General features: G+C 27.5%; 2 protein-coding genes and 1 long non-coding RNA gene across 4 annotated transcripts in view; 1 reads left to right on the top strand and 2 right to left on the bottom strand.

Annotated features, from left to right (window-relative positions):
* The window catches only part of LOC142230682 (tRNA dimethylallyltransferase-like), a 225,458-nt gene that overhangs the window by 177,801 nt on the left and 31,021 nt on the right, over positions 1 to 16,636 (bottom strand). The window lies entirely within an intron of this gene.
* Positions 1,464 to 3,063, bottom strand: LOC142230361 (uncharacterized). Its single transcript, XM_075301008.1, has 2 exons — positions 2,877 to 3,063; positions 1,464 to 2,811 (listed from the first exon to the last, which is right to left on the bottom strand). Exons 1-2 carry the CDS (start codon positions 2,940 to 2,942, stop codon positions 1,585 to 1,587), a joined length of 1,293 nt encoding a protein of 430 aa, XP_075157123.1. The 5' UTR covers positions 2,943 to 3,063; the 3' UTR covers positions 1,464 to 1,584.
* LOC142228283 (uncharacterized) lies at positions 11,360 to 11,815 on the top strand. The gene is made up of 2 exons (XR_012720122.1): positions 11,360 to 11,538; positions 11,602 to 11,815. It is a non-coding gene; the product is annotated as an uncharacterized LOC142228283 (long non-coding RNA).

Here is a 16,636-nt window from a genome sequence, read left to right as displayed (position 1 = left end):
AAATTTTGATAAAATATCCTATAGAAATAAAATTTTGACAAAATTTTCTATAGAACTTAAAATTTGACAAAATTTTCTAGAAAATAAAATTTTGACAAAATTTCCTATAGAACTAAAATTTTGACTAAATTTTCTATAGAAATAAAATTTTGACAAAATTTTCTATAGAACTAAAATTTTGAATAAATTTGCTATAGAAATAAAATTTGGACAAAATTTTCTATAGAAATAAAATTTTGATAAAATTTTCTACAGAAATAACGTTTTGACAAAATTTGCTATAGAAATAAAATGTTGACAAAATTTTTTATAGAAATAAAATTTTCACAAAATTTCCCATAGAAATAAAATTTTGATAAAACTTCCTATAGAAATAAAATTTTAACAAAAATTTCTATAGAAATAAAATATTGACAAACATTTCTATAGAAATAAAATTTTCTATAGAAATAAAGTTTTGACAAATTTTTCTATAGAAATAAAATTTTGATAAAACTTCCTATAGAAATAAAATATTGACAAAAATTTCTATAGAAATACAATTTTGACTAAATTTTCTATAGAAATAAAATTTTGACAAAATTTCCTATAGAAATAAAATTTTGACAAAACTTTCTATAAAAATAAAAACTTGACAAAATTTTCTATAGAAATAAAATTTTGACAAAATTTCTTATTGAAATAAAATTTTGAAAAAATTTTCTATAGAACTTAAAATTTGACAAAATTTTCTAGAAAATAAAATTTTGACAAAATTTTCTATAGAACTTAAAATTTGACAAAATTTTCTAGAAAATAAAATTTTGACAAAATTTCCTATAGAACTAAAATTTTGACTAAATTTTCTATAGAAATAAAATTTGGACAAAATTTTCTATAGAAATAAAATGTTGACAAAATTTTCTACAGAAATAACGTTTTGACAAAATTTGCTATAGAAATAAAATGTTGACAAAATTTTTTATAGAAATAAAATTTTCACAAAATTTCCCATAGAAATAAAATTTTGATAAAACTTCCTATAGAAATAAAATGTTAACAAAAATTTCTATAGAAATAAAATATTGACAAACATTTCTATAGAAATAAAATTTTCTATAGAAATAAAGTTTTGACAAAATTTTCTATAGAAATAAAATTTTGACAAATTTTTCTATAGAAATAAGGTTTTAAAAAAAATTTCTATAGAAATAAAATTTTGACAAAATTTTTTATAGAAATAAAATTTTAAGAAAATTTTCTATAGAAATAAAATGTTGACAAAATTTTCCATAGAAATAAAAACAAATTTTTATAGAAATAAAATTTTGACAACATTTTCTATAGATATAAAATTTTGATAAAATTTTCTATAGCAATAAAATTTTGATAAAATTTTCTATAGCAATAAAATTTTGATACAATTTTTTATAGAAATAAAATTTTCATTAGTATTAGTATATATATGGTCGATCAGATCCAAATATTTTTGAAATTTAAAATTTTTGTTTATTTTCATAAACCGATTACTTTAATATTTATTTCTTTAATGGAATTGGAATTTTGTCTAAAAATATTCAAAAAATATATATATTATTGCAGAAATTATTCCTTTGGTTTCAATAGTGTTGCCTTATAGACCTCATCTACTTTACGGGGAATACTTTCCAAATCTTCCATCAAAGATATATCATCTCGTAATTTATTCACAAATTTCTGTTGAAGTTTTGCAATCAAGGGATTGATTATTTTCGTATTGACCACATCGTTAACTGTGATTGTCAGTACATCATTAGAAATATGATTGGGTCCAGTGTAGTCAGCTCTAGCAATATCGCTCAATATGGGCATTTTATGGATCTCTGAATTGTGAGATGGATGCACAGGAATGCCATATTGCCTATTGGGCCAAGTATCATGACCTTGTAGAGTTACAGTATCTTTACTATCACCCTGAGATTTATGCTCAATCATAGTGTCCACCGATTCAATGATCTCCTTGACATCTTGATGAAGTCGACATTTCGATTTTTCTAATTTCTTAAGATCGTGTGAACTTTTCCGACTGGCTACTGTTCTTTGACTTATCTCGCTACTCTCCGAGGCATTGCATGTCAAGTCAATGGGATATGATGACCTTCGTATGGACATTGCATCAAATGTTCCAATTGTCTCCGATTGCTTTGGATTCATTGGATAAAGATCAGTTTTCCCCAAAGCGGATGTAGCCGTTGTTGTTAGCATTGTTCCAGCTGCTACTGGTGGATGTGTATGGGCCCAAGATCGATGGGATATAATATCCGCTGCTGTATTTGGATAATATGAGGGATCTACTATATCGTTAGGGGTTATTTTTGTTGAACCCGTTTCCCTCATGGGTGAGGTAGCACATGAAGTGAATAATGGCGGAGCTTTTACCTCATATTGACTCTTTTTCAAAGGATAATACCCTGATCGATTTTCCATTAAGCCATCATAGTACATTTGGGTAGAAGTCATTTTGTCCAAACGTGAACGATCAGCATCGCCACCATTTCTAAGCATGGATGCGTCCATCAGTTGATGTTCCCTAATGGAATATTTCTCATCATGAGATGCTTTATAGTTGGTTGCATCTGTTGGATTATTAGCAGAAAATATCTTTGGATTTGGCAAATCTCCAAATGATTTCCCATATCCGTAATGGGCATCGTATGTAACACTTTCTCTAAATTTATCAGTCCTTGGTATTATATTGCTTGCTGGGTTTGTGATAGATTCTATACCCTGGATTTTTGGTTGATCCATTGAGGAAGCTGGATTCTTTAAGGGTTCCTTTAAAGATATTTCTTCCTAAAAAAATATAGATTTTTTTGTTTTTTTCTTATCTTATCTTAAAACAATTTGGTTTTACTTACTTTTGCAAAAAGTTTTTTCAAAATATCTTTACGCACAGTTTCTCTCAAATCAGGATAATCTTTCATGGAGAAAATTTTTTTCTATGACTTCTTTCAATCCTTTGATTACGAGAAAAATCCAAATATTTTCTAACAAAATATGAAAAACGTTTGGCACACACAAATAAAAATTCCTATTTCAAATGACATTCAAATCAATGAAAGTTTATTAAATTTAAAACTCAAGTGATTGCTATGTAGATTAAAAAAATAGCAGTGCGCATGGTCACACTGTTACCATAGGGTAACAGTGTCTTCTCAGACAAATATGTTACTACACATAGAGAAAAAATCTTCTAAACCGATAGTACCACTAACATAACATGCTAATACCATAATATGTCAAACGATGTACATGGAAGCTATATCTAAATCTGATTCGATTTCAACCAAATTTTTGCACTCAAAAAAAAAAAACTGAACTCTCTATTTCACTAAAGCCAATTTAACTGTCGCTTAGTTCATGGAATTATTATGTTTGGAGAAAGTTTCCTCTACTCTAATAATTTTATGTGTACGTTAGTTAAATTAACTAAAACCGAGGAAAAAAATGTACACAAATGAAGGATAAAGATTAACTAAATTCGTGTCTTCCACAAAATAGTTCAATATTTCTTTAAATTTGTAAATTTTACTACAAATGCGTTCATCATGAACTTCGTATGTCACTAAAGACATTCTTGCAATTTTGAACTCCAATTTTTTCCTTCAAACTACAAAATTTTCTTTAACAAGTGAAAAAACTTAATTATGTCTAATAAATTTTCTTCAATTTGTCGAAAAATATTTACTTATTTTTATGACATTGGCGTGATGCCAGCGTTTGTTATACTGTTTAGTTAAAACTTTCTAAAAATATTCAAAATTTTCTAAAATTAATCGAAATTTTTCTTCTTCTGGAACCATATAAATGCATATCGGGCGAATGATATATACGGGAGCTAAATCTAAATCCGAACCAATCTCTTTCAAAATCAATAGATCGACTCAGAGGCGGTAGCCACTCGTGCGAAACGTAATCTACCAAAATGTTACCAAAAATCTGCCACTTAAAAAAATACGTATTTTAAAGTTTTCGATCAAAATTTTATTTCTATAGAAAATGTTGTCAAAATGCATATCGGGCGAATGATATATACGGGAGCTAAATCTAAATCCGAACCAATCTCTTCCAAAATCAATAGATCGACTCAGAGGCGGTAGCCGCTCGTGCGAAACGTAATCTACCAAAATGTTACCAAAAATCTGCCACTTAAAAAATACGTATTTTAACGTTTTCGATAAAAATTTTATTTCTATAGAAAATGTTGTCAAAATTTTATTTCAATAAAAAATTTTGTCAAAATTTTATTTCTACATAAATTTTTAACTTTATTTCTATAAAAATTTTTGCAGGAATTTTTTTCTATAGCAAATGTTGTCAAAATTGTATTTCATTAGAAAATGTTGTAAAAATTTTATTTCTATAAAAAATTTTGTCAACATTTTATTTCTATATAAAATTTGAATTTTATTTCAATAGAAAATTCTGTCTGAATTTTATTTCTATACAAAACTTTGTCAAAAGTTTATTTCTATAGAAAATTTTGTCAAAATTACATTTCTATAAAAAATTTTGTCAAATTTTATTACTATAGAAATTTTTGTCAAAATTTTATTACTATAGAAACTTTTGTCAAAATTTTATTTCTTTAGAAAATTTTGTCAAATTTTTCTTTCTATAGAAAATTTTGTCGAACTTTTATTCCCATAGAAAATTTTGTTCCATTGAAAATTTTACAAAAATATTATGTCCATAGAAAATTTTGTCAAAATTTTATTTCTTTAGAAAATTTTGTCGAAATTTTATTCACATAGAAATTTTTGACGAAATTTTATTTCTATAGAAAATTTTGTAAACATTTCAGTTCTTTAGAAAAATTTGCGGGAATTTAATTTCTATAAAAAAAATTTGCAAAAAACTTTATTTCTACAAAAAAAAAAATTTGTACATTTTTTTATTTCTTTAAAAACTTTGTTTAAATTTTATTTCTATAGAAAATCTTGTCAACATTTTATTTCTATAAAAAACTTTTTCAAAATTCTATTTCTATAGAAAATGTTGTGGAAATTTTATATCTATAAAAAATTTCGTCGAATTTTGTCAACATTTTATTTCTATAGAAAATGTTGTGGAAATTTTATATGTATAAAAATTTTTGTCGAATTTTATCAAAATTTTATTTCTACAGAAAATTTTGTCAAAATTTTATTTCTATAGAAAATTTTGTCAAAATGTTATTTCTATAGAATATTTTGTAAAAATTTTATTTTTTAGAAAATTTTGGCGAAAGTTTATTTCTATAGAAATTTTTGTCGAAATTTTATTCCCATAGAAATTTTTGTCGAAATTTTATTTCTATAGAATTTTTTTTTTTCAAAATTCTATTTCTATAGAAATTTTTTATAGAAATTTTGTGGAAATTTTATATCTATAAAAATTTTTGTAGAATTTTGTCAACATTTTATTTCTATAGAAAAACTTGTCAAAATGTTATTTCTATAGAAAATTTTGTGGAAATTTTATATGTATAAAAAATTTTGTCGAATTTTGCCAACATTTTATTTCTATAGAAACTTTTGTCCAAATTTCATGTCTATAGAAAATGTTTTCAAAATTTTATTATTATAGAAAATTTTGTCAAAATGTTATTTCTATAGAATATTTTGTAAAAATTTTATTTTTTAGAAAATTTTGGCGAAAGTTTATTTCTATAGAAATTTTTGTCGAAATTTTATTCCCATAGATATTTTTTGTCGACATTTTATTTCTATAGAAAATTTTGTAAACATTTCAGTTCTTTAGAAAATTTTGCGGGAATGTAGTTTCTATAAAAAAATTGGCAAAAACTTTATTTCTACAAAAAATTTTGTAAATTTTTTTATTTCTTTAAAAAACTTTGTTAACATTTTATTTCTATAGAAAATCTTGTCAACATTTTATTTCTTTGGAAAATTTTTTCAAAATTCTATTTCTATAGAAAATGTTGTGGAAATTTTATATCTATAAAAAATTTTGTCGATTTTTGTCAACATTTTATTTCTATAGGAAAACATGTCAAAATGTTATTTCTATAGAAAATTTTGTGGAAATTTTATATGTATAAAAAATTTTGTCGAATTTTGTCAAAATTTTATTTCTATAGAAAATTTTGTTAAAATTTTAGTTTTTGTACGAACGGTCCCATCGCCCACTTTCCCGCACCTTCCGACCGTGAGGCCCTCGTCCCCATGACGTAGGGACAGCGTACACACCATGATCCGGACCATGGCGGGGTGGAGGCAGAAGGATTTGACCAGCTATAGAGAAGGACTCATCAGCCGGATATATTAAAACACAGGATCAAATATTAGGTTATTCAATAAAATTCTAGACTTCCTCATATCAATACTACGGTTAGTGTCAACTAGATGATAGATTGAATTAAAAATAATGCACATCCTACGAATAGGCTCCACAGAAGCATAATTCGAAAGTTGAAAATCAATGTAAAGAAACTGGTAATTCCTAGATGCCCTAAAAAGAACATTTATCCTTATCCTAGATATCAATTCCGAGCATGGAATATCCCCACTAACTAACCTATACATTATCATGGAGCTCAACATCGTCCGTCGACTCCTAAGAGTAGGCAAATTAATCAGCCTCAATCTAGAAGAGTATGAACGAAGAACAAAATCACTGTTCCAATGAAGATGTCTCAAAGCGATCAACAAAAACTGCTTCTGAACCGATTCTATCCTATCAATGTAAACTCCATACTGAAGATCCCACACGATAGAACCATACTCTAGAATGGGTCTAACAAGGGCAGTAAAAAGCCTCTTTGTAACATAAGGGTCCGAAAACTCCTTCGCCCAACGCTTTATGAACCCTAGAACCCCATACGCCTTACTCGCCATCGAATCAATATGACCATTAAAATTAAGCCTGCGATCCATAACAATGCCAAGATCAACAAAAGAATCAACCTCTTCGAATAACGAGCCCCGTATACTATACCGAATATCAATAGGCATAAACCTAAAGAATCGCATAAACTTGCATTTCCTCAAGTTCAAATCCATCAGATTTACCCTACACCAATCACCAAAGCTATCCAAATAACCTTGTAATAAATGCACCTGACCAGAATTATCAAACGAGAAGAATAACTTAACGTCATCAGCATACATCAAAATCCTAGAGTTAACTACCGACTGAGGTAAATCGTTTATAAATAACAAAAATAAGACAAGCCCCAAATGACTACCCTGAGGCACACCTGATGGGACATCAAAGCACATTGAATAGGAATCACCAAAAGACACAATCTGCGTACGGCAATCAAGATACGACGAAATCCAAGGCAAAAGTGTAGTGGCCAATCGAATCCTATCCAGCTTATATAACAAGAGATTGTGATTCACCCGGTCAAAAGCCTTACTAAAATCCGTATAAATAACATGAGTCTGATCCCCAATAACAAACTGATTAATAACATGAGAAGTAAATTCCACCAAGTTCGTAGTATTCGATAGGCCCTTACAAAAACCATGCTGGCAGGGATCCATTATCGAAGAAATGCCATGCGACAAAACATCAGTCACCATCTTTTCAAAAACCTTTCTATAGAAAATTTTGTAAAAATTGGATTTCAATAGACATTTTGTCAAAATTTTATTGCAATAGTTTTTGTTTGATTTTATTTTTACAGAAAATTTTGTCGAAATTTTATTTTTACAGAAAATTTTGTCGAAATTTTATTTCTGTAGAAAATTTTGTCTATATTTTATTTCTATTGAGAATTTAGTCTTGTCGACATTTTATTTCTATAGAATACTTTATCAAAAATGTATTTTATAGAAAATTTTGTTGAAAGTTTATTTCTGTAGAACTTTTTGTCTAAATTTTATTTTTATAGAAATTTTGGTCAAAATTTCAGTTTTTAGAAAATTTTGTCAAAATTTTGTTTCTATAGAAATTTTTGTCAAAATTTTATTTGTACAGAAAACTTTGTCAAAATTTATTCTTTTATAAAATTTTGTTCAACATTTTATTTTTATAGAAAATTTTGTCAAAATTTCATTTCTATAGAAAATGTTGTCAAAATTTTATTTCTAGAAAATTTTTTATGTCTAGATTTTATTTCTGTAGAAAATTTTGTCAAAATGTTATATCTAGAGAATATTTTGTATAAATTTTTATTTCTGTGAAAAGTTTTGTCTAGTTTTTTTCGATTTTTTTTCGATTTTTTTTCGATTTTTTCAACGATCCACCAATCTGTCAGGATATACAAAGCGACAAGGCTAAGTCCGTAACCAATAAGCCTTTAGCATACAACCTTCCGTACGAATTTCATTTAAATTAGCACAACTTAGTTTGTACGAAACCTTATGGAATTCGTATCATATCGTCTAATAATATCTACCGAGAATTTCAAAATATTTTATTATTTTTCTTACATTTCACGTTAATTGTCTGAAATGTTTCTACTAGAATTTATATGCGTGTATGTGACAACAACAACAACAACGATTGTTTTTTAGGAGTGTTACTACATATGTTTGTCTTATGTCTTCGACCTTGTCTAAGTCTTTCTACTTTCATACGCGTGCGTTTCCAACTTAATAACCACCACCATCGATTATCGTTCGCTATTCACAAATCAGTCAGCATTCAATTGTGGTTTGAAAAAAATCTTCACGTAATGCCATAGAAAATAAAAATGTGTAATTCTAAATTTTTTTGGGTGTGTTTTTCTACAACAATCTCTGAATGTTCATTGGCCGCCGCTTATAGACAGCGGACATTTTTCTTTAACGATTTTTTGTATGACAGTTGGGTACTCAATTATTTCGAAAATGCGTAAATGAGTGTCGCTTTGTTTTCAATCATTTTGGTCTTTTCCACTTCTAGCATTGTTTGTTGCTACAAGTGGTAGCAAACATTTGAAATTCCATAATTGTTACATCATAATGGTAGTGTGTTTTTTGTTTATTTTCTATTAAAGTTTTTATACCCACCACTATATGGAAGGAGGGGGCGGGGTATACTAAATTTGTCATAAAGTTCACATATTTTGGGTCGAGTTGAAATTCAGTGTCTATCTAGCGGAGTCCGTGATACAGATGTAACCTCCGAAGCCTCCTCGAGGACTAAATTCCATCCGGTCCGGTTGAAATTTGTTACGTGATATTGGTATATCCATATCGGTTAGATGTATAGGTAGCCCCACAAACCAAACCCCAACGAAAATTGGTTCATATCGGCTCATAAAATGTTTGTTTAGATTTTAATCATTTTCAAGGAGGTTTTTTCACAAAAAAAATCTCGTATACATTCCATAGCGATTGGTATTTAAAATTCGTCCCGGCGTAACATTCATCATAATCGTCAACTGTTTGGGTATGAATTAACACGAAAATTATAATTTTTAAAGATATTGATTTATAGAAAATTTTGTCAAAAATTTATTTTTATAAAAAATTTTGTCAAATTTTTATTTCTATAGAAAATTTTGTCGAAATTTTATTTCTATAGAAAATGTTGTCAAAATTTTATTTCTATAGATAATTTGATTAATATTTTAATTCTATAGAAAATTTGGTCAAAATTTTATTTATATAGAAAATTTTATCAACATTTTATTTCTATAGAAAATTTTGTCAAAATTTTATTTCTATAGAAGAATTTGTCAAAGTTTTATTTCTATGGAAAATTTCTTCAACATTTTATTTCTATGATCAAATAGACAATTTTGTCAAAATTGTATTTCTATAGACAATTTTGTCAAAATTTTATTTCTATAGAATATTTTGTCAAAATTTTACTTCTATAGAAAATTTTATAGAAATCGTGTTAGTTCATACCGTCAACTGTTTCGGTATGAACTAACACGAAAATTATAATTTTTACAAATATTGATTTATAGAAAATTTTGTCAAAAATTTATTTTTATAAAAAATTTTGTCAAATTTTTATTTCTATAGAAAATTTTGTCGAAATTTTATTTCTATAGAAAATGTTGTCAAAATTTTATTTCTATAGATAATTTGATTAATATTTTAATTCTATAGAAAATTTGGTCAAAATTTTATTTCTATAGAAAATTTTATCAAAATTTTATTTCTATAGAAAATTTTGTAAAAATTTTATTTCTATAGAAAAATTTGTCAAAGTTTTATTTCTATGGAAAATTTCGTCAACATTTTATTTCTATGATCAAATAGACAATTTTGTCAAAATTTTATTTCTATATTTTGTCAAAATTTTATTTCTATAGAAAATTTTATCAAAATTTTATTTCTATACAAAATTTTGTCAAAAATTTATTTCTACAGAAAATTTGGTCAAACTTTTATTTTCTATAGAAATTTGGTCACAATTTAAAACAAGTAAGGAAAGTTTAAGGTCGAGTGGGCCGACTATATTATACACTGTACCACTTTATAGATCTAAATTTTCGATACCATATCACATCCGTCAAATGTGTTGGGGGCTATATATAAATGTTTGTCCCAAATACATACATTTAAATATCACTCGATCTGGACAGAATTTAATAGACTTCTACAAAATCTATAGACTCAAAATTTAAGTCGGCTAATACACTAGAGTGGAACACAATGTTAGTAAAAAATATGGGAAACATTTAAATCTGAAGCAATTTTAAGGAAACTTCGCAAAAGTTTATTTATGATTTATCGCTCGATATATATGTATTAGAAGTTTAGGAAAATTAGAGTAGAGTTAGCAGTGGCGATTTAACAAGGGAAATGTTGGTATTTTGACCATTTTTGTCGAAATCAGAAAAACATATATATGGGAGGTATATCTAAATCTGAACCGATTTCAACCAAATTTGGCACGCATAGCTACACTGGTAGAAAAATGGTTCGTACTATTAACGAACGGGCTTCGTTGATTATTTTTCGTTAATATTACGAAAATTTTCGTTATAAGAACGAAAGTGATCGTTAATACAACGAAATCAATCGTTAAAAGACAATTTTGTGTTTTGGTTTTTCGTTATATTAATGAAACACGTTTCGTTAATACTACGAATATTGACTTTGTAATTTTTTCAAGAATTAGAATAAACAAATTTTCCAAGATGAAATTATTACAATCATTTGCACATAGAGAGTAATTTTTGGAAACTTTTAGCCCTTAAAACAGTCGTTTTATATACTTCGAAACTGGAATTGAAAATTTCATTTATAAAACGAAAGCGATCGTTAATATAATGATATGGATCGTTAAAAAATAAATTTTAAATTGTTATATTTCGTCATATTAATGAAATATGTTCATTAATAATACGAATGGGAGTTTGACTATTTCTGCCTCTGCGTTCTTTCTCTCTCTAAAACGTCTCTCCATACTCTCTCTAATACGTCTGTAGCGTCAATGTAATTTGTACATACACATCTAAGCATGGCAATAAGCACATGTTTGCGTGTGCGTCTTGAAAAACAAACGGTAAAAAGTTCAACAGAAAACTTGTCTGATGGGCAAACCTTAACAACATTTACGTTCTTTTCGCTGAAGAGTGCACAGGCTCATTACAGTTTCGTTGTGAATAATAAACATAGATGGTGGGTGAGTTAAATTGGTGTTTTTTGTATATTCGCAAGAAATTTAGTGTAAATTTTTAATCTTTAGTGAAAATGTCACGGGGAAGTGAACTTTCAGATGAAGAAGGCGGAACAAATCCGTAATGAACCTTTGGATAAATGGACACGGCGATACGATTATCATTTTTTGGTCTTAGAAATTAGAGGCTTTTTTTCTTAAGTGAAAGTCACAGTATATGATTATTAAATTACTTAATTTATCAATAAATATTATTTCCTACTGTACGAGTATATAAATCCTATTTCAAAGATCTTAACAAAAAATAATACACTACCAATGACTACATTAAAATGCAATAATTGGTTGGGTTTCATTAATATAACGTTTGTGTTCATTTATGCAACGTTCGCCTTTCATTCATACAATGAAAAAACTGGGTTCATACAATGAATGATTTTCGTTCATACAACGTATAAGCTGCATCCATACAATGAATAAATTTCATTCATATAACGAATAATATTCGATAATACAACGAAAAGGCTACGTAAGAGCAACGTAATTATTCGTTAATACTACGAAATGTACTCCAAACCCTTTCGTAAATATAACGTAAAATTACGTTATTATAACGAAATGCTACGTTGGCTGACTTTTAATGAAGAATTTCGTTAATACAACGTAGAAATTCATCGTATTAACGAAACTTTTTCTACCAGTGTACAATGCTAATTCTACTCCCTGTGCAAAATTTCAACTAAATCGGAGTTAAAAATTGGCCTCTGTGGTCATATGAGTGTAAATCGGGCGAAAGCTATATATGGGAGATATATCTAAATCTGAACCGATTTCAACCAAATTTGGCACGCATAGCTACAATGCTAATTCTACTCCCTGTGCAAAATTTCAACCAAATTGGCGTAAAACTCTGGCTTCTGGGACCGTATTAGTCCATATCGGGCGAAAGATATATATGGGAGCTATATCTAAATCTGAACCGATTTCAATAAAATTTGACTATAGTACTAATTGTTCTTCTTGTGCAAAATTTTAAAAAAATTAGGGTAAAACTCTGGCTTCTGGGACCATATTAGTCCATATCGGGCGCAATATATATATGGGAGCTATATCTAAATCTGGACCGATTTCTTCCAAAATCAATAGGGTTCTATTCTGATCCAAAACACAGTGTGGCGCAGGGTATAAATTCTACCACTAATAAGGCGAAAGTTATAATTTTTGAAGATATTGAAATTATAGAAAGTTTTTATAAAATTTTATTTCTAAGAAAAAATTCTCACAATCTTATTTCTAATTAATTCTAATTAATACTCAAGATTTTATATTAATTGAAAATGTTGTAAAAATTTTATTTCTATAGAAAATTTTGTCAAAATTTTATTTCTATATAAAATTTTACCAAAAGTTTATTTCTATAGAAAATTTTTTCAAAATTTAATTTTTATAGAAAATTTTGTCAAAATTTTATTTCTATATAAAGTTTTATCAAAATTTTATTTCTATAGAAAATTTTGTCAAAATTGTATTTCTATAGAAAATTTTGTCAAAATTTTATTTTATTTCTATAGATTTTATTTCTATAGAAAATTTTGTCAAAATTTTATTTCTATAGCAAATTGTGTAAAAATTTTATTTCTGTAGAAAATTTCGTCAAAATTTTATTTCTATGGAAAATTTCGTCAAAATTTTATATCTATAGAAAATTTGGTAAAAAAAAAAAAAATACTCAAGATTTTATATTTATTAAATGTTGTCAAAATTTTATTTGTATAGAAAATTGTATCAAAATTTTATTTCTATAGAAAATTTTGTCAAAATTTTATTTCTATAGCAAATTTTGTAAAAATTTTATTTCTATAGAAAATTTTGTTAAAATTTTACTTCTATAGAAAATTTTGTTAAAATTTTATTTCTATAGAAAATTTTGTCAACATTTTTTTCTGTAGAAAATTTTGTCAAAAGTGTATTTCTATAGAAAATTTCGTCAACATTTTATTTCTATGGAAAATTTTGTCAACATTTTTTTTCTATGGAAAATTTCGTCAACATTTTTTTTCTATAGACAATTTTTTCAAAATTTTATTTGTATAGACAATTTTGTCAAAAGTGTATTTCTATAGAAAATTTTCTCAAGATTTTATTTCTAAAGAAAATTTTGTCAACATTTTAGTTCTATAGAAAATTTTGTTAAAATTTTATTTCTATAGAAAATTTTGTCAAAATTTTATTTCTATAGAAAATTTCGTCAACATTTTATTTCTATGGAAAATTTCTTCAACATTATTTTCTTTAGACAATTTTGTCAAAATTTTATTTGTATAGACAATTTTGTAAAACTTTTATTTCTATAGAAAATTTTGTCAAAATTTTATTTCTATAGAAAATTTTGTCAAAATTTTATTTCTATAGAAAATTTTGTCACAATTTTATTTCTATAGAAAATTTCGTCAAAATTTTATTTCTATGGAAAATTTTGTCAAAATTTTATATCTATAGAAAATTTGGTCAACATTTTATTTCTATAGACAATTTTGTCAAAATTTTATTTCTATAGACAGTTTGGTCAAAATTTTATTTCTATAGAAAAATTTCTCAAGATTTAGTCAAAATTTTATTTCTAAAGAAAATTCTCTCAAAATGTTATTTCTAAATTTATTTCTATAGCAAATTTTGTCAAAATTGTATTTCTATAGAAAATTTTGTCAAAATTTTATTTTTATGGCAAATTTCTTCAAAATTTTATTTCTATGGAAAATTTCATCAAAATGTTATATCTATAGAACATTTGGTCAACATTTTATTTTTATAGAAATTTTGGTCAAAATCTTAAAAAAATATATCACTACTAACACGAAAGTTATAATTTTTGAAGATATTGAAATTATAGATTTTTTTTTAAATGTTATTTCTAAGAAAAATTTTCTAACAATCTTATTTCTTATTAATTGGCCAAAATTGTATTTCTATAAAAAAGATACTCAGGATTTTATATTCATCCTTATTCCTGAAGTCGGAAAAAATTTAGATATATATGTTCAAGGACAGTAAAAGCTTCCAAAACTAGAAAAATGGAGACGACACTGAGATCAATGGCACAAGGATCATTGTGAAAGAAAACAAGTCAGATGATTTACAAAACTGAATTTTAATTATTTGCGTTTAAAATGCTATTTGTTATTAATACAATTTTGACTTGAAAAATCAAAATAAATGATAAATTTGACTCGGAAAATTATTTAGATATCTACAATAAAGGGTGATACGGCCAAAATTTGGTCAATAAAAACTTGACGTATTTCTTTCAATTTTGCATTTAAAAAACCTGGACACCCCTCATTTTGAAGGTGTGTGTGTAGAATGTTGCTCCTATTTTGATTTTGGAAGTCACTCTTCAGTTGTCAAAATGCCGTCCAAGCAAGAAGAGCAGCGTATCAAAATTGTGCTCGCGCATCGCGAAAATCCGAGCTACTCGCACGCAAAGCTGGCAAAATCGCTAAAAGTTGCCAAATCAACCGTTACAAATGTAATTAAAGTGTTTGGGGAACGTTTGTCGACAGCCAGGAAGTCTGGATCGGGGGAAATCGAAAACCGGAAGCCGCTGAGACGACAAAGAGAGTTGCCGGTAGTTTCAAGCGAAACCCTAACCTCTCTCTCCGAGATGCCGCAAATAAGCTGGGTGTATCGTCTACAACCGTGCATCGAGCCAAAAAACGAGCCGGACTATCGACTTACAAGAAGGTAGTGACTCCAAATCGCGATGATAAACAAAATACGACGGCCAAAGCGCGATCCCAGAGGCTGTACACGACGATGCTGACGAAGTTTGACTGCGTGGTAATGGACGACGAAACCTACGTCAAAGCCGACTACAAGCAGCTTCCGGGACAGGAGTTTTATACGGCAAAAGGAAGGGGAAAGGTAGCAGATATTTTCAAGCACATAAAACTGTCAAAGTTCGCAAAGAAATATCTGGTTTGGCAAGCCATCTGTACCTGTGGCTTGAAAAGCAGCATTTTCATAGCTTCCGGGACTGTCAACCAAGAAATTTACATGAAAGAGTGTTTGAATAAACGTCTGCTGCCTTTCCTGAAGAAACACGGTTGTTCCGTACTGTTTTGGCCGGATTTGGCATCTTGCCATTACGGTAAAAAGGCCATGGAGTGGTACGCCGCCAACAACGTGCGTTCCCAAGGACAAGAACCCTCCCAACACGCCAGAGCTCCGCCCAATTGAGAAATACTGGGCTATTGTCAAGCGGAACCTAAAGAAGACCAAAAAAACTGCTAAGGACGAGCAGCAGTTCAATGCAAACTGGCTTTCTGCGGCGAAGAAGGTGGACAAGGTGGCTGTACAAAATCTGATGGCAGGTGTCAAGCGTGAGGCCCGGCAATTCGGATTTGGAAAAGCGAAAGCCTAACTGAATATTTTTCCTGAATTTTATACTAATTGAACTTGAAAAAGAAATTTAATTTGATTTTTTAAATAAACGATTTCACCGATTTACACGCGTTTTCCCTTGACCAAATTTTGACCGTATCACCCTTTAGGACAATAACAACATTCGGCATATACAATTGGAACGACGTTGACATTATGTGTCCAAGGATCATTCAAAGTTCGTGAAGGACACAATTGTTATCTAAGTTTGGTGCTAAATAAAATACAAATGTTCTCAAAATTTTATTTTATAGAAAATGTTCTCAAAATGTTATTTTTGTAGAACAAAAATTGTGTTTCTATAAAAATTTTCTCTAGATTTTATTTCTATAGACAATTTTGTCAAAGTTTTATTTCTATAGAAATTTTTGTCAAAATTTTATTTCTATAGAAATTTTTGTCAAAATTTTATTTTTATAGAAAATTTTGTCAAAATTTTATTTCTATAGAAAATTACGTCAAAATTTTATTTCTATAGAAAAGTTTGTCAAAAGTGTATTTCTAAAGAAAATTTCGTCAAAATTTTATTTCTATAGAAAATTTTGTCAAAATTGTATATCTATAGAAAATTTTGTCAAAACTTTATTTCTAAAGAAAATTATGTCAAAATTTTATTTCTATAGAAAAGTTTGTCAAAAGTGTATTTCTAAAGAAAATTTCGTCG

The sequence above is a fragment of the Haematobia irritans genome, chromosome 3 (genome assembly GCF_050003625.1).
Source record: "Haematobia irritans isolate KBUSLIRL chromosome 3, ASM5000362v1, whole genome shotgun sequence".
Classification (NCBI taxonomy): Eukaryota; Metazoa; Arthropoda; class Insecta; order Diptera; family Muscidae; genus Haematobia; species Haematobia irritans.
This window is presented reverse-complemented; position numbering and strand designations above follow the sequence as displayed.